The sequence below is a fragment of the Lipophrys pholis genome, assembly GCF_963383615.2.
Source record: "Lipophrys pholis genome assembly, chromosome: 12".
Lineage (NCBI taxonomy): Eukaryota > Metazoa > Chordata > Actinopteri > Blenniiformes > Blenniidae > Lipophrys > Lipophrys pholis.
In genome coordinates, this window is record NC_137641.1 from 21,674,461 (window position 1) to 21,697,381 (window position 22,921).

The following is a 22,921-nucleotide window of genomic DNA, read 5'->3' on the forward strand; positions in this document are numbered from 1 at the left end:
AAAATAGTTTTTTTTCACAAATAAGTAAGTGAGTGTAGTACAGCCAATCACAAGTACGATCTTGGGGATTATTTCCCAACCATAATAGTCTGTGCAAAGCATTTTAAACACAATGAAGACGGGACATTTTCATTAATGTATAAACCTCCCTCAAAAACTCAGGACAGGAAATGAAAGGTGGATTTGTCTGGGAAAACCAGGACTATTTGTCACCCTAGTAATAGTAACTATTTGAAAGCAGTGGGTATGGTGTTCAGCTTGTGAACAAGGCAGCAAGAGACAGCAGGTCTGCAGAACACCAAAAACTGATGCATGTTTAAAATTCAAAGGAACAAGCTTAGTCAGTTAGTCTAAATAGCTGGAAAGCATGACATATGATCACTGTTTGCTTATAATGAATACAAATAGACCTTCCTCTGTAGATGTACTGATTATTACAGTTTGTCAGACACTGATGCAGATGTATAAATTTGCCAACATATTTGCTTGTTAAGGACGAGTTGAGACACAGCATGCATGCCAGCAGGGACTTTTCAGTTTTTTTTAAAGGCTGACCATCCTTGACCAGATTCGTTTTTACCTACATTACCTTGTGACATGATGATTGTCACAATAATATGAGGTCTCCCCCTGGTGGTTTTATCATAGTCTGACATTGTAGAAATTGATCCAGCCCACTGTGTACATCTGTCTTACAGTATCCTCTTTAAAAAAAAAGGAATCCCCAATTTGAGAATTGTTGATGAATAGTGTCTAATGAAATTGCCATGAAAGACCCCCCCCCCCCCCCCCCCCACACACACACACACACACACACACATGTATTATTGAAGCAGCAGTGAATCTCCATGTCAGACAAAATGAAAGTTAGTAAAATTACTTTTATCACTTTGTTTCTTCATGGAAAGAAATCAAATTTTATCATAATAAAATTGACAAATGTTTTCAAAGCATGATACATTCAATAGTAAATGTTCAGAAGCTAAAATCATTGTGAACAAAAGAGTGAGATTTTCTGAAATGGAAATTGGAGACCAGAAATATTTTCCACTTTGACACTTTATTCGAGTTTGAGACACTATCTACAGTGATGTATTAATTTGTTCACGGCCTACCAGTATCTCTGCCCCGAACTCTGTGTGTCTGTGTAAATCCTTGCGCCGAGTGAGTAGTCTATTAAGTTGAAAAGTTCCACAGTGTTATTCCATTATTGTTATCTACTTCCGACTGTTAACAGCAGAAGCCAGGTGACGATGTGACGTGTTTTTTTTTCCATTTGCACCGTTGTCCTGGCCTCGATAAGGGTGTAAGCATGCCAGTGTCAGCAACCGAAGTGGGAGCGTTGGGAGGGCACCAGGCAACCCGATGGCAGGATTGTCAATAGAACATGTTGGCGCTGGAGACCAGGAATCTGACACCACCTCACAAAGGCTACCACTTGGAGTGGCGTCTCATCCTGAGTGATGGTCTACAAGACTCCAGGCTCTGACACCTCTTTATCACTATAGCATGGAAGCAGACAGAGAGAGGCCCGTCAGGCATGTGACGCTCGAGGGATGGGGATTAGGGTTGTTAGATGGGGAGTGCTGTTATTACCTGACAGTGAAACATGGTGTCTAAGCAATGCAATATTCCTCTGTGCATATATTGGACTTCAGATATATATTTTTTAAAACCTTAGTAACATTCATGTTGGTGTCAGAACCAAAACTGGGATATGAATGGCTCGTATAAAGAAAGATTTCACAGCAATTGACTGCAGTGTTCGGTAAGAGATATTCCAATTTTCACAAACGACGCCCGGAAGAGCTCCAAAACACCGTGAAAATCCTCTCCTGGTCAAAAGCCATCGAATATGTTTTTTTTTTTTTTCTGCAATGTTGGCAAGCAAACAGGAGGCAAAATGTCACAGTCTGTAAATCATCTCAGTGGCTCCAAGATGCCACAGGGCACAGAAACAAATTATACTGTTTACAAATCTGGAGCATGTGCGTTCTCTTATGAAGCATTTTAACAAGACTGACATTCAACAACAAATGAGGCATTTTAGGTTTTACAAAGCAAACAATGTACTAATAATGCTATCAGTAGTGCATATCATTTTAATGTAGTTTTAAAAAGCGCTTCAGCTGGGTTAAGATAGAGCGATTTAGTTTATCCTTTTCTCGCAACCAACAATGGAGTAAATTTTGTCCCATTCCACACATGTAACACTTGAACTTAACTCACATAATAGATATCGCATAGCTACTTGGATGTTGTAACTCATATCTGAGCTGCAATATAATGATGTGGATGTTACTTTTCCTGGAAAAAAAAAGAGACTAAATTGAATCTGTTCTATTGTGTTGTGATCTTTCACTGTAACAAAAGTAATATGGTCTGTTACTACTATTTTGTATCGTATACACTAACATACAAAAATGACAAATAGATAAGATCAATCATGACACATCTTTCAAAAACATTTGCAGCATTACATTGAAAGGTTTATATTCTACATTAATAAAATAATTATACATTTGCCTTTATACAGTTGCACATTTACATCAAGTGTCCATCTCTAATTTACAACTATGTCCAGACTTGTGCTTTCACACACAACTGTATTAGATAGATAGATAGATAGATAGATAGATAGATAGATAGATAGATAGATAGATAGATAGATAGATAGATAGATAGATAGATAGATAGATAGATAGATAGATAGATAGATAGATAGATAGATAGATAGATAGATAGATAGATAGATAGATAGATAGATAGATAGATAGATAGATAGATAGATAGATAGATAGATAGATAGATAGATAGATAGATAGATAGATAGATTAATGTGCAGTCTCCATCTCCCTCTGTACTATCTACAGCCACACTCTGCCACCACCATTCCCTCGTACTTGTGGTTGAAAGTGATCACCCCATTATCGTGATACAGGAGCGAAATCGGCTCCAACTTAGTGGGCACACAGCAGGCACGTGATGCCCTCTCAGGACTCTTGATGCTGAGCAGTGTCTGCACTATGGCGTGCTTAGTGGGCGAGACATCAGAGGTCATAGGTGGGCTGCACACGCCGTTGCATTCGTAGGCTTCGTAGCCCAGCGGCTGGATGATCCACGTATCCCAGCCGATGTCTTTAAAATCCACAAAGAGAGGCGTCCTCTTGCATGACTCGCTCTTAACATTGCGACGGATTCGAGGAGGTGTGTCGTAGATAAGGTTGGACTGTAGTTGCATGAGGGACTGTTTGTGTAGCTCGTTCTGATTTACATGGCCAGCGTTGTGATTAACGTGCCCCCACAAAGACTCTTGGCTCCGGCCCATGAATTCAGGAAGGTCATTCTCGTGCTTGATCATCTGGCTGAGCTCTTGTTTGTCCTGTTTGTGATCTCTGCTCTGATCGTCTGAGAATACGATCATCACTGCATTGTGTATTCCGTCCAAGCTCCTGTCAATATCAATCTCAACCAATCCTTCGCCCTCCGCTGTGGCCTCTTCCTCCTCTGACCCCAGACCAGCAATGTGGACCTCCAATCTGTGAGTCGCACACCCTGACTTCCGCCAGAGCGGAACCACATGAGTCAGGTCAAATGACACCCAGCTATTATCTGTGGCATGGATATGCTTTGTCACCAGTTCCTCCAAATCCTTCATCTCCACCACCTCCTCTTTATCCCTCCTTCTCCCTTCTTTCCCCACCTCTTTTGTCCAAACAACACCCTCATGTACTTTGTAGACTGTCACCTTGCAGTCAAAGCCAGCGAAAGGTCTTTGGGCTTTTCGGACCAGGGTGAATAGACGAAGCTCGGCTATTGTTATGTGCTCATGGTGGGGCATGGAGATATTAAACAGCAGGGGATGTATCCTTACACCCCCAGCTCTTATACTGTAGCGGGACAAATCTGAAATTAAAAATCAAAAAGCTTGTCTCAGTACACTTTGTGTAGTTGTATTAATCAAAAATTTAAAAGTTAAACGATTAAGCAGTGAAATTGAAAAATAAATACACTTTCTGTCATAGGTTAATACATTGCTTATATTTAACAAATTAAAACAATCCTAACTTGTCAATTAAAGTATGAAAATGTGACACGAGAGTTCCTTGCAAGATGTTAATGGGTCCAACTTGTCTAGGTGTTTAACAAAAAGAATATTGTACCTTCATTCTTGTAACTGCGCACGATGTTGGCTGATGGCACTGCCGTGCGGTCGCTGGCAAATCGGTTGTACAACTCCAGCATGAACTCTGGTGGCTCGTGCAGGGGCCTGGACTGGGGCCTCAGCTTCGTGAGGTTCAGCGTGGACAGAAAGTGGCTCAGAAAGTCTTGTGCATCGAGCAGCGGATCGCCGCCCGCGTCCCTCCCGACTGAAGCCCTGTGGTGGTGGTGGTTCTCGGGAGGCTTGATGGGACTGCTCGAGCTCAAACCAGCCAACGCCAGAAGCAGGACGTTAAGAGAGTGGACGAACCCAAAGTTGGAGAAAACTGCAGCAATCATGGCTGAGTGGAGGAAAGATTTAAATCCAGTGACTGAGCATCAGAGTAGAGATGTGGGTCCTTGGAGAAGATACCTGCGGACAGTTTGACCTTTCGCGGGAGGACTCTCCTTCGTTAAAGGACAACGGGTTGCTGTTGGGGGCAAAGAGAAAACTGCCTTGCCCTTGTTGATCTTGTGCTTTGGATCTGAGGGCAGGGCTGTGCTGTCCAATGTGCTGTGCTGACATGTTTGGAGATGTCAGTAAGGCCCTGCTCTGCCCTCCTCTCTCTCTCCGCAGGAGGAACGTACCCATAAAGTCCTCTGATATTGTTTCATGCAGATATAATTGTATTTTTTTTTCTATCAACACTAACAAATCCTGCATTAATTTAGTATGGCACATCATTTATGATCAGCTATTCCATGCACAAAACTCAAATCAAAAGATGGCAGACTGAAAATCAGAAAATAAGGTTAAAACAATAAAAAAATACCACCCCTCTGCAAATGGGAGTGATCTCAAACTGTTGTGAAATGATGTGCATAATATATATATATATATATATATATATTTTTTTTTTTTTTTTTTTTGTCTAATGAGTAAAATCAATTACCAGTTAAGAGTTTCATTAATCATATTTTGGGTTGTCCACAAGAGGCCACTGCAGACTCACTCTCTGTACATATTCCTTGTTCACATTAGTAAAGAGTTTAAATTATTGATTTTATCTCATGAATAATTGTTTTTTGTGTTTGTAGCTGCTGTTTGGTTTTCAGCTTCATAGCTTTTGGAAATCAGCTCAGGCCACAAATACATACAAATCAGATAGAAATACAAGCACGTAGCATTTCAAAGCTAACCATGATGAAGCAAAATTAATAAGAGGAAATCCTCAAAGCACCCCCCACAATGGTCATTCAATCAAACTCAACTATCTTTAAATGATAACAGTATATAATAATAGTATCTTTTTGCTGTTTAGTAGTTGCAATTCAATCTAGAATTCATTTTATTATAGATGACATATAATTCCACAGATAAAACAAGTAAATACAACCAATCTGAGAAATTATGCACATCATTTATTTTCATTTTCGTTCAACATCGCAATGCAAAAAAGACCACTGCAAAGCAGAGTTGTATTGAGTGTAGGCTCACTTACTGGTATTAGCTAATACACATAAATAACTTTTACTTAATAACATGGGTATTACAATAAACATTACAATATAAATGCCTTCATTTAGAATATTAACAGTCCTTTGTTACACATTTACAATCCCATTTTGCCTATCTTGAAACAAATGGAATAGAGACTTATATAGAGATTTGCTAGTGATCCCACAGTCTATTCTAATTTAGCAAGAATCAAGTGAAATTGCAATTTAATTGCATGATCCATAATAAGTCTAATCCTAAATGTCTCAACCACATAACAAAATAAGAATTCAGAAATTATTTTTGTACAGTCTTTTTTTAGCCCACAAATTCTCATAGAGCTGGTCCACAACAAGTCCATGTGTCATTTCAGGCCTCAGTAACTTGACAAACTAGAAGTATGCAGTAGATAAGGAGCAAAATTCAAACTGTACATGTCATATATTCTTTGGAGTCATGTTTCACCACAGTTTGCATATTTGGACAATTTCTTATGTCATCCCGTCATTGATTTCAGACATACAATATATCAGCCTAAATGATAAATCTGTAAAATCTATTGCCAAATCACCTCCACAATCGTTAATAAATACATGTAAATGTTTGGCACATTATTTCCTGTAAACAGAGGAAACAACTTCAAGTGAATGTGTTTGTCTGTACAGAATGATCAGATGGCACAAATCTGAATTTCACGAGTGCAAAGCGTCTCTGCAGGATTTAACGGGCTGGACTGGCTGTGTTGTTGTGTTTATACCCAGGAGTCCAGCGGTGGAGGTTTGTTATCCATGAGGCCCACTGCAGGCCTGCCAGCTCTGATGAAGTGTTTTCTCTCACTTATCGCCTGGTTCAGGAAACGCAACCAGCCAACGAGAGCCATTTGCATGTGAAACATAAGTGAGAAAGAAATCCTTTTTAAAACAAAACTCTCATATGCTAATCCCTCAAAGCAGCAAGAGGTAAAGAAATCACTTATAGTGTACAATTGTACATCTAATTACACCACAAATTCAACATGCTGTCTCCTCGTCTCTTAGATATGGAGCAACCATAGAGGCAGTGAGAACGTTAAGAAGACAGATTACCTGGAGAGCGTCTCTTTCAACAACAGGCGGCTTTCCATCTCCAACTCTGTCATTTGGCTCTAAACTGGAATATACATCTGTACGGGAAAATTATAATCATTTCACTGAAGACAAGGGGAGACATGGGCTGTTTGGAAAACACACGAAAGGAATAAAGTAGCAGATGTTACTCTGTTTGCAGGGAAAATGTTGTCACTCAGGAGTGTAATAAGTTTTGAAAACTGAACCTCACTAAACATCACACTGCATTGTCATCGAGAGCTGCAGAGTCACACAGTGCTTATTTACCTATAATTGTATTGTTTTGCGGCTATTAGTCTTCCACATCTTTCATTGCACATTGAAAGTACTTTACAAAGCTCACGAACGTATCTTGTCTTATTTAACTTCACAAAAAAAGTTACAAGGACTTTGTTTATGGAAGGAGGAACTGTGAGATCAGTGGTAAAGAGGAAGCTGAGCTGCAGAGCAAAGCTCTCTGTCTCGCAGTCTGTCTACATCCTCACCCTCATCTATGCTCCTAAACTTTGGGTCGAAAGAGTAAGATCGCCGACACAAGCGGCTGAAAAGAGTTTTCTCCACAGGGTGGCGGGCCCCACTCTTTGTGATAGGGGAACTGAACCATCCACGAGGACCGCATCAAGAGGAGCTGGAGGAAGTTATGTGGGACAGAGAGGTCTGGGCCTCTTTCTGTCGCTATGACCTCCTGTTTTCTGCTTGTTTTTAAGTTTTATGTAAAATGCACCCAGATGCGAAGCATAGATAAGGTGCGCGTCTCTTAACCACTAACTGAAACCACAAACTGCCAAACACAATGTAATGATACACTCAAGGGTTTTTTAAATTGTGCTCATAATTTAAAGGCAGTCTTCAGAGAAGCTCCCTGTTTCAGAGGGAAGCTAGAGGTCGCTGTTGACTTGGGAAGATGGGTGCCCCTTTGGTAAACCTTCAAATCAGAAGTGACTGGTGATGCATGAGCATGGCCTGCCCCTGGAAGACTGTTCAGGCTAATAAGCCAAGTCCCTGCACTGATAACCTTGGCAGCACATCGCTGGTTTAAGGCAATGTTTCAGCAGAATATGTTCTGGGAATGAAAAGGCCCAGTTTTCTGTCCCTGACACAACAAGAACCTCATTATGTTTAAAAGTCTTTTGAGTTCTCTGGACAAGAGGACACTTCTATGAGTTAGATGATGGCTTAATAACCTCCTGCTGAAAGAATGCAAGCGGTGACTCTGACCTTGGTTTTTGTCCATGAGCGGCAAAGTAATGTCATCACTGCCTTGCTTTCCACTCTTGGATTTTTTAGTCGTTCCAGTCAGCGTGGGCTTTGAAAGACAAGAAAGAAAAGAAAAGAAAAACATTATGCTGGTTGGACATGAAACAGATGGATCTCTTTACGTTGTGGTTGTATGCATGGACATTGAATTGGTTTTGATTTGAAGGACTGTGCCTTGGAAAGTCACTGAAGAGCAACAGGAGCTGATCAGTTGAAAGCAGTCTCTTGTCTCTTTGTATCTTTGAAAAAGATTTCACTATATAACATTGTCGTCCACTTCTTCAGTACCACATGCAAAATACTGTGATCGAACAGAGTGTTTTTGCTCCTAAATCCAAAAGGATAAATACCTTGAAGTGACTCTTGGTCCAGCCAGCCTTCATCAGAGTGTTCCTCAGGTCCTTGTAGGCCCATATTGTCTGAAGCACATGGGATGCTGCTTTGGTCTCCCGTGCCGATTGGCTGAAAAAAGAAAAAAAAAAAAAGACAAATTGGACATTGCGATAAACAGCCAAGGACAGCTGTAAAACAATACTGTCAAAATGATTCAAATCCCTTTCTGAATGGCCTGCGAGATTGTGCTCATTATATCATAGGATGTTGCATTGAGGCGGCGTTAGAAGAAAGCCAGATTGTTGAAGACAGTGAAATGACCGAACATACAACCCACTGAAAGAGAGTGATGTACCTGGATTTATTGATGGCCACTAGTTTCTGCACAGCGTGACCTTGAATGAGCACTCGGGCATTCTCTGGGTTATCTGTGATGATCTCGTGGATTGTGTTCAAAATAGACACCACCGTATCTCCCTCAAGATTCTTGGCTGGGTGCTGCTGCCCGCATGGCAGATTACTGACGAGGTCCCTCAGAGCGTAGCTCCCTGCAGTGGCACGCAGAGAGCACAGCTGAAGTTAGACACTGCAGGTGCAGAGACGGGTGCGTGCGGGTGACACTTGCAAGTCTGTACCTATTAAGTCTTTATTCCTTTTGTCCATGGCCAGGTTGCGAAGAGCAATAGCCACAGCGCGCACCACTTTGTCCACATCAGAGCGCAGCAGCTCCACCAGAATAGGCAGCCCTTTCTCTTTTCTCACTGTCGCCCGAATGTAGCTGGACCACTACAAGCAGAAACATTCAACGTTTGAAGTCTGTGTGAAGATAAACTGGATTCCTAGCTTTTCTACCTCGCTAGAAAGAAATGAAAAAATGTGAACAGATTTATGGAATACTACATTCTTTAATTAGATCATTATTTTCTTTGTAATTGCTTCAATGAGACTCCTTTTCATTCTCTCAGCTGGCATTGGCATCGATGAACCTCATGATCAATGGTAAGGCATAACAATAACTTCGCATTCCTCACCCAAACATGTCCTGTCCAGAGATCAGGATTTGCAACACAACTCGTCCACACGTTAACTCTTGTGTAGAACTGAGGATTGCTACTCATATCTAATCGTGCAGTGGTCACGTTACACTGGCTGATGTTCCTAACTTTTATTCCACATCACAGTAGTTCATAGACAGTTTGCCGTCACTGCGAAATACTGTGGTACCAAAAATCCAAAATAGCTGGTTTTCATCCCAAATCTCTGAAACATCAGTGTGCTGTCAGTGTATGCCTTTGAGTTACTTTACATTACTGCTCATGTGAAGGTCATAATTATAGTTGCTAACTTTAGTACTTTAATACATTTTCAAGTGGTATTTGGTGACATTTTAGTAAAGTGCATTTTGCTTTTGCTGGTTTTCAGCATTGTTAAAAGACACAAACAGTTTCAGAGCGAGAGCTGATTTATAGACTTTTTAAAGACTTTGAGATAAAAATTGTATATATTATATTATTTGTATATTACGAATGCTTAAACTTTCTTTCATCTTGTGGTTTTCCATTTTTACAAATCATTTTACTTCCAAACAAAATATGAATTATATTACTTTATTCTTAATTATGATATGACTATGAATCTGGTTTAAATGTCCCATCTCCTCTCCTGTGACACAGCTTGGTTGAAGAAATGTAAAATTGTAGGATTCCTTTAATCTGAGAAGAGTTTTGATCTTAAATGACAGTGACATTCACTGCAGATTCCACTTTGGCACAGGACAATATTTAGAAAACCCCTAGACTCCCTTGAGGATACACAACAGTTAAAAATAATCTGTGATCATAGACTATGGATGTCAAGGTCAACCTCGAGAGACTATTTGGATTAAGGTGATTAATGATATTGCCTAAAAAAACCAAAACCAATTAGCCAAGAGAAGAACTTTGAGTCTGCATTCCCTTAAGTAAAACATGGATTCAGACAATTAATTCAACAACAAAAGTCAGATGCATTTCCGTTTATTTAAACTATTGCTCAATCTTGAGCGTCTCATCAAGCAACAACAAAGAGTCACAGTAAGATTACTGACTCGATATGCAACATCCAAATAAAACCTATTTCAAGCAGGTTCCACTTGACAGATTCAAAATGTGTTGCATACACCACAATCACAGCCCCTGTAGTCATGAGAGAGAAGAAAAAGGAAAAAAAAAAATCTTGGAACTGCTCCATCTACTCACAGCCCAGTGTCCCGCAGCAAGGTTCTGCAGCGCTCCTGCGGCTGCCTCCAGGGTGTTGTGGTTGTGACTGCAGGTAAGAAGAGAGAGGTAGAGCCTCACCACCTCCGGCTGGTACAGCAGCTCCAAGCCTTCGACAGAAAGGCAGAGACATGTGAGCATCTAAAAAATAAAAAAACTAATTGGCTTTTTTTTTTTTTTTTTTTTAAACTTATGATCACAAATATGTTTGCTTTAAACATAATGCCCTCTATTTCGATCAATAGGTTAGCAGTATATGTATAGATTTATTTAATGAAACTGCATGAATGCAACTCAGGCACAGGAATTTTAAAAAGAGCCAATACTGGCTGCTGGACCAATGACAAGTATTTATAAAGCTGACCCTGAACTGTAACATGCTTATCTTTCTCATCTGCATTCACTGGCTGCAGCGTGGGAGGGAAAAGCTCTGATCTCTGTTTTAATGGTAGCCATATCCGCATATACAGTTATCAGCCCTACGGCACTATTGTGAGATTTATTTTTTTTTCCTCACCATTACGTCCGTATAAAGACTACATTAATAGCTGGAAGCAACCACAAATACCTACAATATTTAAAGATAGTTCAGCAGTACTAAATAAAGATGCACTGCAAATGCCCAGTCTCTGTTGCCAAAAGATCCTCCCTGCTGGATAAATTTTTATCAGTCTTTTAGTTGATGGGCCATTTTGTTTTAGTAATGAAAGTCTCCACAAGTGGTGCAGGTGCTGATGCGTGGCTTTGCATTTCAATGAATTCCCTTTCAGGCTATGCCAATGTCATGCTTATACAGCAAACAACTCCACATAGAAAGGAAAGCCATGATGGGAGCTCTTAATATTCTGTTTACCTTTCATCTTTTAAACAATCATTCTGAAGCAAAGTCTGCAACTTTACAAATGTCACTGTGAGTCATCCCGCAGTCAGTATTTGTATTAAGATTTACAAGTGTCGTTAAGCAGATATTTAATTTTTTCAAACATATACCTTTCATTAGTTCTGTACGTTTTGGTAAATCCAATGTACTGTATTTTCTGTCCATAAAGCCCTTTTTCCAACCTGCACATTACAGACACACACATGCACACAAACACCAGTTCTGAATTATTATTTTTTCCAGTACACAGAAGATCACAAAAGCACATATATTGTGTTACCTAAATGTTCAGGAGTAACGAACAGACTGACCTTGATTGAACCACTCCTCTGATCAAGATGGTTTGAAGGGGAAAACGGGAGAAAGAACATCAATTCAACGGGTTGATTGTACTGCAAAAGGACACAGCTATAGAAAGCTCACAGCTCGTCCATGTCGCAAGACAATGATGGTATCAGGGTAACAAGTGACTCAGAGAAGACTTTGTCAATTTGGCATTGCTGAGAGGAGCTATAAAACTTTAAATTGCCCCAATGTTTCTCGGTTAATTTACATTGAGCAAAAGAAAAAACACTGGCTGTAGTCAGAACAGTAATTACCAGTTTAATCCCCTTTTCCTCGTGTGTGTAATGCATTAGTTTGAAAAGTTTCACAGTCTCAAAATGATGTAACAAAGTATAAAAATGTCTTTTCAACCCTAGAACCTCCGTGAGGGAAAGATCTGTCATTTTCTCCTCCAAGTGCAACAATATGAAATATTCAGAAGAATGTGAAACCTGAATGCTTAGAGAAAGAACATCTTAAAAGCAAAGAGAAATACTTGGTTCACAGAGACACTAAACTAAACTAAACTATTTAGCTATTAAGTGTCATGAAAGTTAGAAAAATTATGTATTGTGGTTATTGAAGAGAAAAGATCCATGAAAAGAAAAATCAGGAAATAAAACTTTTAGACAAAATATATGCGCGAACGCAGGCTCCTTTCAGATGTACGCCTTTCAAAAAGCATAAGCGATTCCTGCTTCTACAGCATAAGATGGCTTTATATGTAAAGAGATATATACATGTGCCCATGGCCCTCAGCACCTGACAAGCCTGACAAACAGAGCTGATTAAGTTCTGCACGTACGGTAACATGGTCGACCAACCTTTGGGTCTCTTCCCTGGGAAGCAGTCAGGCTCATTCTTTTTCTTCTGATGCCCCACTGATCTCATCATAAGATTAACATGGGGCTCCTGAAGTCTCTCAGCTCCTGGTATTTCTTTGTGAACGTGATAGGAAAGGTTTCGAAGGATGCAGACGCAGTTCTCTACCGACTAAATGCAGAGAACAATGAGAACATTTTGATCAAAGATGGTGTGGACAGCCATTTCACTTACTCGTCACTCTTCCAGAGGTGATTTTTGTTCAGTATTGTGTGAGCATCACCAGTTAGAGCAATGTAGTATTAAACACTTAGCACACAGACCTTCAAATAATTATAAAAAAAATAAATGTTTTTAAAAGAGTGTGACGACTGCAGGAACCTTATTGTCTGTGTCCTTGTTGATCACAGCTGACTGAAGGGCATGAAGCAGCGCGTCCACCAAGCCCTCACACTCCCTCAGTCTCTGCCGAGCCTCTGCTCCGTCTGAACTGACGTTCCTGGAGAAAAACACTTTGTTAGCAAAGCGGCGCAAACACCATCACAGATCAGTTGGTACTCACATCTGTTCGAAAGCAGCAGCTCGATGTACCTCAAACATCCAGAGGTGTTCTTAAACACCGTGGTCCACTCAGCACTCTGCAGTTTGGAGGGATCGGTCGAGTCTCTCCTCCAGCCGGAGTGTGGGATGATGATTTCATCAGTCAGTGTTTGAAGTCCCTGGTTGATAACCATCATCTTTAGTGGCTCATGTGATGAAAGGTTCCACAGAGTGCCTGCAGGAAAGAATATAATTAAGAGTAAAGAATAAAGTGACTTGAAAGTTTGCAGTTTGTCGCGCCGACTTCAAGGATTTCATGTGTACCTGTGGCTAACTCTTTGACCTCCATACTGCTGGACTTCCTCAGTAGCCGAACCAGAGCTTGTATGCCATCGCAGCTCTTGATGGCCATCTTGTTGTTGTGGTCCTTTCCGAAGGATATGTTGCGCAATGCTCCACAGGCCTTTCGGTGCACTTCAGCTTTAGGATGGTCCAATAGTTCCACCAAGATCGGCACCCCGTTCAGCTGGCGGACCTCCTGCTTGATTCGGTCGTTTTCATAACATAGGTGCTGCAAATAGGCGGCGGCGTTGGATTTTACTGGATCCATTGGGTGGCTGAGCATGGCGATCACCTCATGCAGGTTGGGGTCTCTCCAGCGCGGGTCTCTTCGGATGCTGTCCAGGCTGACCATGCTGCTGCGTTTGTGGGGCAACTGCAGGGTCTGAGCTCGACACATGGCCTGGAAGAAAGGGTTCAAATTCCCCTCCAGTTGGGCCATGAACGCATCATCATAGCCACTTCTGAAGAACCAGAAAAAGAATTACATACGTTTATTTTCATACAACGAACAAGATCTTGCATATCAAAAATGCTTAGTTTAAAAATGTGGATCATTCTTCAAGTGTGACTCAACACGTTATAGTTTTATATATATATTTGCTTTACTTGAAGAGAATTAGGTCCATGGCATGTATATCCATCAATCAGTGTGTATTTTCATATATGCCAACCTCTTCCAGTAATAATCAGCGGCTTGAATGAAATGGTGTTATATCGAAAGTATCTGGTTTTAATAGACAGGGTGTCAGTGAATTTACCAGCATTGTACCTTCCGTAAACATCCTTCTCTCTCTTTGAATGGGAGAAGGGAAAGTGTCTGGCAGGCAATAACAGGTGAAACCTCCTTATTTATCAACTTTGCTGCAGGCTGCCATTCCTGATTGATACCAGCTGCTGCTTAACTGCTGTCCATCTGTCTTTCTATTATGAAGGCTGACTCACAGGAACAGGACAGAGGCGACCTCCGGATGCCTGTGCAGCTTGCAGACTTTAATATATATTATTTGTCATCTCAGGTCCTCTATGATAAAGCCTTGATTTCTATATTTTTGCTGGAACAGCATGGAGCACTACACACACTTGCACGCTCACTCTTTGTTATTTGAGAGTGTCCCAAGTTTTCAACAACCTATATTAAATATATTCTAATGTTTAATATTTTTATATTGCACTGCATGACCTCGGCGTTAATCAGCAATTTTTTTTTTCCTGACACGTAAAGGCTGAAATGAATTGGGCATATTGCGTTTAATCTTCTGCCGACCATGTCCTTTATTGTTAAGCCATTTTGTTATATTCTGAATGTCTGCTGCAATAATGTGCTCTCTTTATCATGTTATGAAATCTAAACATGCTCTGCGAATGTACCATTAACATTCAAGGTCAATTGGCTTTTAAGTGGCTCCCCAGCAGCTTTGTTAACAGGGCTCCTGATATGGTAATGGTAAATGGAGTATTTTTTATACAGTTTGCGTTCACCTTGGCAGTCTCAAAGGGCTTTCCACTCTCCATCTTGTTTGCTCACTCACTCCCACTCCAGTGGTGATCGAGCTGCAATGTGAGATCCTCATCCCTGATTGGGACCAACTTGGTGTTCAGTGTTGTGCACAATGGCACTAAAGGCAAGATCAGGATCAAACCATTCACCTTGTGTGTAAAGGAAGACTAAACTTATTATTTATCGAGGGTTGTATTGGAATTACAGTGGACCAAACTGGAGTGGTGAGCATTACTGGAATTGAATCCAGTTCTCCATGGCCCTTACTTTGATAAAGCAGGTATTGAAGGTGGTGGAGTGGATGATCTGAAACAATCTGATACTAGCATAGGTCATTGTCATCTACAGCTAATTCATCTGATAATACACTCCCAATTGCAAATAAAACAAAGTACACAGAAATGCATTTAAGGTGGTTTTGCTTTACCTCTCCAGTTTCTATTTGGCATCGCAGCACAAACATGTTTGCTTTCTACTTTCAGAATGTTTCCATGATCACTGATCTGTGCTTGACCCTCACTCCAGGCATTGTGAAAAGTAGCAGTGAGAAACATTTTTCAAAGTTTCTCCTGTGGGATCAGTAACATATAATCTAACGTACCATCCCCCTTACCTGGTTCTCGAGGGCTCCCGGAGGAGCTCCATCGTGGTAATTGGCCTAAACTGGTGGATTCCCCCCAGTGTTGCATAACCAGCAGCTGGGTGGTCAGATTTCATATCCAGAGGGCTGTTTTCTCCTCGTTCAGTGAGGCCATCATCCTCTGTCTGGCTGCCAAGGCCTGGGGCAGCGTAGCTGTCTCTGAGGAAGGGCAAGGTGTAGTGAGCCCCGGGCTGGAAGTTTTTGTTGGGCCAGTAGCCATGAAGGGAAAGGCGGGACAGACTTCCATATCCAGCACACAAATCCCCCCCAATGCTTCTGTAGGCATCGGGGAGGGCGTAGACTCTGCTTTGGTTGTCTGGGTTTACTGGTTGGGTCTCCACGGGCTGCTGAATGGGCAGAGGTGGCGGGGCAGCTGAGGTGGTGGTGCTTGTTGTTGTTGTTGTTGTTGTTGTTAGTGGTGGTGGTGGTGGAGTAACTGGCTCACATGGTTCGGTGTTTGCTTCAGCAGTAGTTTGTTCAGTGAGAACGTTTTCTTGAATCACTGGAGTTGATGCGAGATCAGGGAGATCCGATGTCTGGAAGCTCTCCTGCTGTGTCTCTGGGGGCTCCTGGGTGTCACTCAAAGCCGGTTCAACCTCCTGCTCCACAGCTTTAGAGTCCTACGGGGATTGATGCACCACAACTGTTATCTCTGCAGAAATCTCATCAGACCGTGTTAGTTATTTAGACCCCATTAGTCTGATCGTCTGCAGGTTCATTTTCTCCCTTTAAATGCCGCCAAAGTGGAGTGTTTACAGTCTGAGCAGGAAGTATTTGGTCTTAATTTGCTAAAAAATAGGCCAAACTCGTCTGTTACCTGCAATGTGCATTTATCATTGTGTTTAAAATCCACAGCCCATCCAATTTCTTATAGTGATGATCAATCATCATCATTTCAGCACATCCCTGGCTTTGTGAGGCTCCAGTAAATAATGAATTCTCCGTTCCTGCCAAAGAATAATGAATCCCCCTTAGTTGAAAATGAGTTTAGATTGGACTTGGATGAAACAAAGTGAGGTCCAGCCACTGTTTGGAAGCACAGTAAATTGTAGTAAATTCAATTGTCTGGTATTGTAAATTGATTTAGATTTTAACTCTTTACTTGCAAGTAAGAAAGACTTGATTTGGGTATTTATGCTAAAAATCGAGCATATGGAAAAACAGAGACAAAAAATGTGAGCTGTCAATGGTGATTTGATAACAGAGACTTTGATATAAATATTAATTTGGGGGTTTGGATAAATTCTACCTTTTATTGTTTCTGCCTTCCCTTAAAAATGTTAAATGTGCAATACAAAATAAATCACTGTGTTGAATAAACATTTCACTATTATCATGAACAAAAAAGGTATAAAAGCTTTTAATTGGTTGGTGAATGTAATTTTTAAGGAATATCAGGCACTAGTGAATTAGTAGGTGGTTGAAAAGTTTGATGATAAAGCAATGAACCTCAGTGTCGGTCTGCAGCGGGGTGTCGGTCTCTGTGGAGCTCTCATTGGTCGACGTCATCACCGAGGCGATAGATGTGGGAGTGTCCAGCTCCTCATTGGCTGATTGGATATCCTGCGCCGCCTCTTTCGCCTCCTGGGACAAAGAGAGCGGAGGAGGCCCCTCCGAGCTCTGCTCCTAAATCACGCACAGAAACAAAAGAAACTTCATTTCTGTGTGTACTATGTACATTTAAGTCAGATATTTACATTCATTGGATTGAACCTTTTGTCTTTAAAGTTCATTTCCAGGGCATATTGTGAGTAATGAATCATTGATTCCAGCATTTTCTTTGATCAAATTCCCAGTGGATCAAAAGTTAAGTTATAGTTTACAAGACCTCCAGTTGGAAATATACTATTCAAAAATGTCTCGCATTAAGTTTCTGTAGTCGTGACTCATTCTACCTGACAGAGCTTCTGGAACTGAAAATGAATGCCTCCTTCTTGCACACGATTTTTCAGGTCTACTCACGAATGTTCTGCTTGATTAAGGTCACATTTCTGTTAACTTGACTTGATTGTCCTTGAACATTTTTGTTACAGCTTGTGTTTGGTGCTATTGTCCATTTGAAAGACCTGTTTTAGTGTTTAACTTTCTGGGTGTTGCTTCAACGTGCTCATGTTAATTCATTTCATCAACATACCACATGTTTTGTGAAGTGTACCAATTTATCTCGAAAGACAACATCCACACTCCATGAGGGTACCACCGCCTTGCTTCATGGCTGAGACGAGGTCCTGATCTTACACCTTCTGCCAGATATAACAATAGATACCAATGGCCACACACAATGGCACACTATTATATTTGACGCTATTCACAAAGGTTTGACAAATTTCATGGTTTGACTTCTTTCACTATAGATTCCCTCCCCTCAAGAAATGGAAATGAAATATCCACCCTTGTGCCAGCATATCTCAAAACAATGTGATCTTGCTGTGTGTAAATACAAAGCGTATTCTGGCTTTTGGCACTTCTGGAGCCGTGGTCTCTTTTTGCTCTGTTGTTATGTTGATATGAGGCTTGTTTCACTCTGGCTACAGACATGTTTCCATCTTTTTCCAGCAGCATCTTCACAGGGACCTTTGCTGCCTTGTTGCGCAAAGTACGACTGTTTCTAGGAGACAGAATGCATCTCTTTGTGCACTGCTTCCATGCAATATTGCTTATACTTGCATATTATGTTTGTACAGATGAACACAGTCCCTGAAGGCAGTTGGAAATTGCACACAAGACTGAACAAGGCTTGTGGAACCCCTCCACCCCCCCACAATATCTGAGCTAATGTCTTATGATTATCTCATAGGGTCAAATAAAGAAGCACTGGAAGAAAAAAAACCTGTTCAGTCAAACTTTGTTTATTAGCTTGCTAGAAGCTTTTTTTTTATTTTCCTATGATATGTGAAGTAAATAAAAGAAACAATTGACGTATAAGAAATTGTTGGAAAAAAGTAAATGACTTTGATTGCGCACAACGCTCCTAGCCATGTTGTCAAAGCCCCAGTTTGCGTAAGTCTGTGGATTGCCTTAACATTTGTGTGTGAACTTTACATAGAAGTCATTCAGAGGTTGACAGCACGCCATATCATTAAGTCTGTCTGCACATGATAAAGGAGCTGTGTTTCATGTTGGGTTTTGAGCAGAGATGGCGCTGACAGCTCGTTTCAATTCATTCACCGTTATTGGATCATTTGTATAATTTGAAACCTCAGCTGTTGAATTCATGCAGGGAAATTACTGATGTTTCATATGCACCCATGATATAATTTGTCTCGACATCCATATTCAGACAGTAAGAAAAGAAAATACAGTATGTATAATAAAAGAAAGGCCATAAAATAGGTAGCTGGAGTGTCTATGTAGTGTTACGTCCTTACGCCTGAGTTCTGTTGTTTTTTTTATAAAGGATGGCCCAATGACAATATGCTGCCACGGTGTAATGGGATTAAAAGTGATTCAGTCAGTTATTGTCTTTTATACACATATTAATTGGCAAGATCTGACATACCACCACTGACTCTTGAGTCGATACACCAGCTGCTGCTCCGATTCCGACATGTGCATATTTTTGTAGTGCACTGTTGTATATTTCAAACCGAAAATTTAATTTCCTTTCATCCCCCCCCCCCCCCCCCCCCTAATAAAATGGCTTTCATTAAGCTGAGTAGATTCATTATTCAGCAACTTGGTCCAAATCAGATCTGGAGGCGTTTTTTGTTGTTGTTGTTTTTAACTGTAAACACTTTGTATGCTGGCTTTCGAACAAACTTCACATTCATTTCAGTGTGTCTACAAACATTTAAATCAATGCTCTTTTGATTTCTATAAATATCTAATTGGGTGTCTATGAGTGTCATAGGGTGTTGTAGCGAACATGCTCTAATACTGTATGTCCTTCTAATATTTGGGACAAGCCATGAGGCAAACGGCCAGTCAGAACAATGAAATGTAACTGTAAGATCCAGCTATGGAGAAACGCTGGCCGTCGCATCATTTATTAAAAAAAAAGACTGAATTGTTTACCCTCCTGCTCAATCAACTTTGAGGAACGTAACACAAATGCATAAAATCTTATCTGAGATGCATCGCACAGTATCACAGATACAATATGCCATACGATATGCTCGGCCAAATAAACTGTTAAATCTCCCCAAACTCTCTCTTCCCTCCAAGGCTGCGGCACTAAACCGAACAAGTGCCCAGAACTAAACTCCGCTGCATTAAATCAGGCTGCAGTGACCAGCTGACTGAATGTGGCGAGCGAGAGAGAGGGGGGGGGAGAAAGAGAGATTGATTCACTTTTCCGACACCTCACCAAACACAAGAGGCCCTCATATCCATGAGCAAAATGTGTCCGAGGGAAGAGGAGATGAAGGGTTCACCAGGGAGAAATTGGCAGTGGGGGAAATGATCCTGGCTTGAACACCTCTGGGGGAGGTTGATTGGATATTGTTAGGCAGCTCTAAATGCACGCTTGGCTAAAAGACAGACGGGGCACTACTGTCCTCTGCAGACAGCTTGATTAAAGATTTGGAGGACAATAATAGGCTGGACAGGGGCCTCTGCTGTCCCCGTCTGATTCCAGCTCCAGGGAAGGCCAGGCCACTATGAGTCAAAGCTCATTTAAATAACTCACTGCACCATCACTAACAAAGTGTGCTCACAGAGCCAAATAGGTCAAGATGATGATTCTGAAACTGACTTTGCTTAAAAAAAAAACAAAAAGAAAAAACAAACATAGAACAACAGCAATGTGTGGTGTGTAAGATGTTCAGTGCAGTGGTGCAGGAGACAGAATGACATGATTAGCATCTTGTTCCCATCAACTCTCAGTATTGAGGCCAGCTGCAGCCTGGGTAATATTTTTGGGAGGCACAGAGTCTGATCTAATGCTGAGTGAGCTCAGTTTTTGGTGTCCAAGCTCAAGGGCACGGCAGGCACAGGCCATGATTCAAAACTTGTCACACAATCTGTTTCAGGAAATAAAAGATGATTTGAAAAATGAGCGCTCCGGATTGCAGTCACATCCGTGGTGACAAAGTCGTTTTGTAGTGAGCAAACTTGAGTGTAAATTAGGTGGAACAAGCATCTTGTCTTCATCAAACAGCAGGATTGAAACAGTAACGCTTCCACTAGATAATAAAACATGACATCAGCCCACTGATGTCAAAAGACATTAGTCACAACTTTGTCACAACTCATCTGCCCTTTGCTATCTGTTGAATCAGAGATGCTCCTGTCGGAAAAACACAATTTTACACAACACGTTGCAGCAAATTCCACATTCATTTGGAACTAAAATGACAATAAATACTTTTTCATACTTTTTTTTTTTTTTTTTTGCAGAGGCACAGTTACAGTCCATTTAAGGGCACATCACATGTATGTCCTTAAAAACATCCGTCTGCTTGATTTCAAAGCGACTGATTCAAAATGACAGCTTAGACAGAGAGAGAGAAAAAAAAAAAGAGTAGAAGCATATTTATTCTCAAATTTCCTATTTCGAGCCACTTTTCTCTCCCTTTTTTCACTCTGATCCTCAAATAGTTAAATGCTGCATGGCCAAATTTAATGTCTCACTGATACATCATGGCAATGCACTTGCCAGAGTGTGTGCAGCGCTACCCCACAGGGGGACAACCTCTCTCCTCAAAGCAATCAAAGATTATCCCCCTTTTGAGATAACCTATGCATTTTGTGCGCATGCACTGCCTTACACGTACACACACGGGCACTCTCGCTCTCTCACACACACACGCTTGATGAAGATGTTAGCATTATGTCCCCATGCACACGAGAAGACTGCACCAACCAGCAGTGAGAGGTAAGGAGGTGAAGCGAATGAAGCCGTTCTCATTCATCTTGACAGACAGAATGCAAAGCTGTGGATTGCTACAGTTCTCTGCTGGAGGGGGGGGGAAAAACTGATGGGAAAAAAAGAGGGAGGGTACAGAGCAAATAGAGCCATTCCAGCACACACTCACCTCTTTTACTTCAGCAGGCATTGCCAAGTCTTTTCTGCTTCCCCACAATTGATGAACAAGATGCGTCCCCCCGTGAGACGTGTGGTCCCCTGGTTTTGCAGAATTTTTGCCTTGACTCTCCCTTTGAGCATCTGTGGCAGTTCAAACATGAGCAGCCATCCTTCCTCCCAGCTCTCACTAACACACGTCCGCTCGTTCTCTCCCTCTCTCTCTCTCTCTCTCTCTCTCTCTCTCTCTCTCTCTCTCTCTCTCTCTCCCTCTCTCTGTCTCTCCCTCTCCCCGCTCTCTCACTCTCTCGCTCTCTCTTCCTCCCGCGTTCACTCTCTCTGCCTCTGTTTCTCTTTCTCACACAAACACACACTAGACGCACCATGCACACATTTGCTCAACACAGATGTCTCACATGCTTACAGACACACACACACACACACAAACACACACAGACACACACATCCAACACACAAGACCCAACACGGGGGCTCTCTCTCATTACTGCACTCCTCCTCTGATATGTGCTGCAGTTAATGTGTGCGCTATTAGGAAGGTGCTGAATCAACTGTGTGATGCTGAGCCTGTGAATGGCTGAGGTAAGTGCAGTGCCCTGCAATCCCTCTGCTCTCCCCATAATTTCTGACAGCACTGGCGCACAGGCAGGGTACACACACACACACACACACACACACATGCACACACACACACAGAGATACACACATACACAACAATCCCTGTGGGCTTTGATGCAGCTGGAGCACAGAGCAGCCTGCACTAGTTCAGTCCTGTGTCACCCATGTGCAGTGTAACAAGGAACGAGGGAAGGGGAATGGAGGGGTGGGAAGGTGCATAAACGCTGCATGCAGCACTGGCCAGAGAGAGACACGCTCGCCGCTTAAATCAAAACAGAACCAGACAAATTAAGTCTACTTCCGCCGCCCATCACTGACTGCTCTCAAATCCACTTCACATCACACCTTCTCTTTGTGTTGGCATTCGGTTCAGGCAAAGAAGAAACATTCAAACAGAGAGTGAATATTCTGCACACAGGTTTTAGGTTCAAAAAATGTCCTACTTTTAGGGAGGATTTTTTTTGGGGGGGGGGGGGGGTGTTATAAAATTGTGAATTACTCCCAACCGATCTGAAACGTCACTGCTCCATTTAGCAAAGGATGTGCTCAGGATGAAGTTATTTTTCTCTGTAAAAAGAAACAAACTAGGACATCTTCCAAATAGACCACTTGCTACAGTTATCTAAGTAAAAAATGATCAGCTCTTATCTGCAGAGCAGTGCGTGCACATACATTCGCAGGCACGCGC

General features: G+C 41.5%; 2 protein-coding genes across 2 annotated transcripts; both read right to left on the minus strand.

Annotated features, from left to right (window-relative positions):
- Window positions 1-2,863: 2,863 nt before the first annotated feature.
- Window positions 2,864-4,500, minus strand: LOC308117523 (bone morphogenetic protein 10-like; the record flags this gene model as incomplete). Its single annotated transcript, XM_080476451.1, has 2 exons — window positions 2,864-3,906; window positions 4,164-4,500. The coding sequence occupies 2 exons, from the start codon at window positions 4,498-4,500 to the stop codon at window positions 2,864-2,866; spliced, it is 1,380 nt and encodes a 459-aa protein (XP_080332577.1).
- A 1,043-nt stretch (window positions 4,501-5,543) lies between these two features.
- LOC308118152 (splicing regulator ARVCF-like) lies at window positions 5,544-21,810 on the minus strand. Its single transcript, XM_080477427.1, has 16 exons — window positions 21,611-21,810; window positions 17,085-17,261; window positions 15,609-16,255; window positions 13,480-13,958; window positions 13,207-13,390; window positions 12,997-13,114; window positions 12,618-12,786; window positions 11,781-11,798; window positions 11,580-11,651; window positions 10,572-10,699; window positions 8,970-9,120; window positions 8,690-8,882; window positions 8,352-8,463; window positions 7,963-8,050; window positions 6,724-6,800; window positions 5,544-6,482 (listed from the first exon to the last, which is right to left on the minus strand). Exons 1-16 carry the CDS (start codon window positions 21,629-21,631, stop codon window positions 6,390-6,392), a joined length of 2,727 nt encoding a protein of 908 aa, XP_080333553.1. The 5' UTR covers window positions 21,632-21,810; the 3' UTR covers window positions 5,544-6,389.
- Window positions 21,811-22,921: the final 1,111 nt, after the last annotated feature.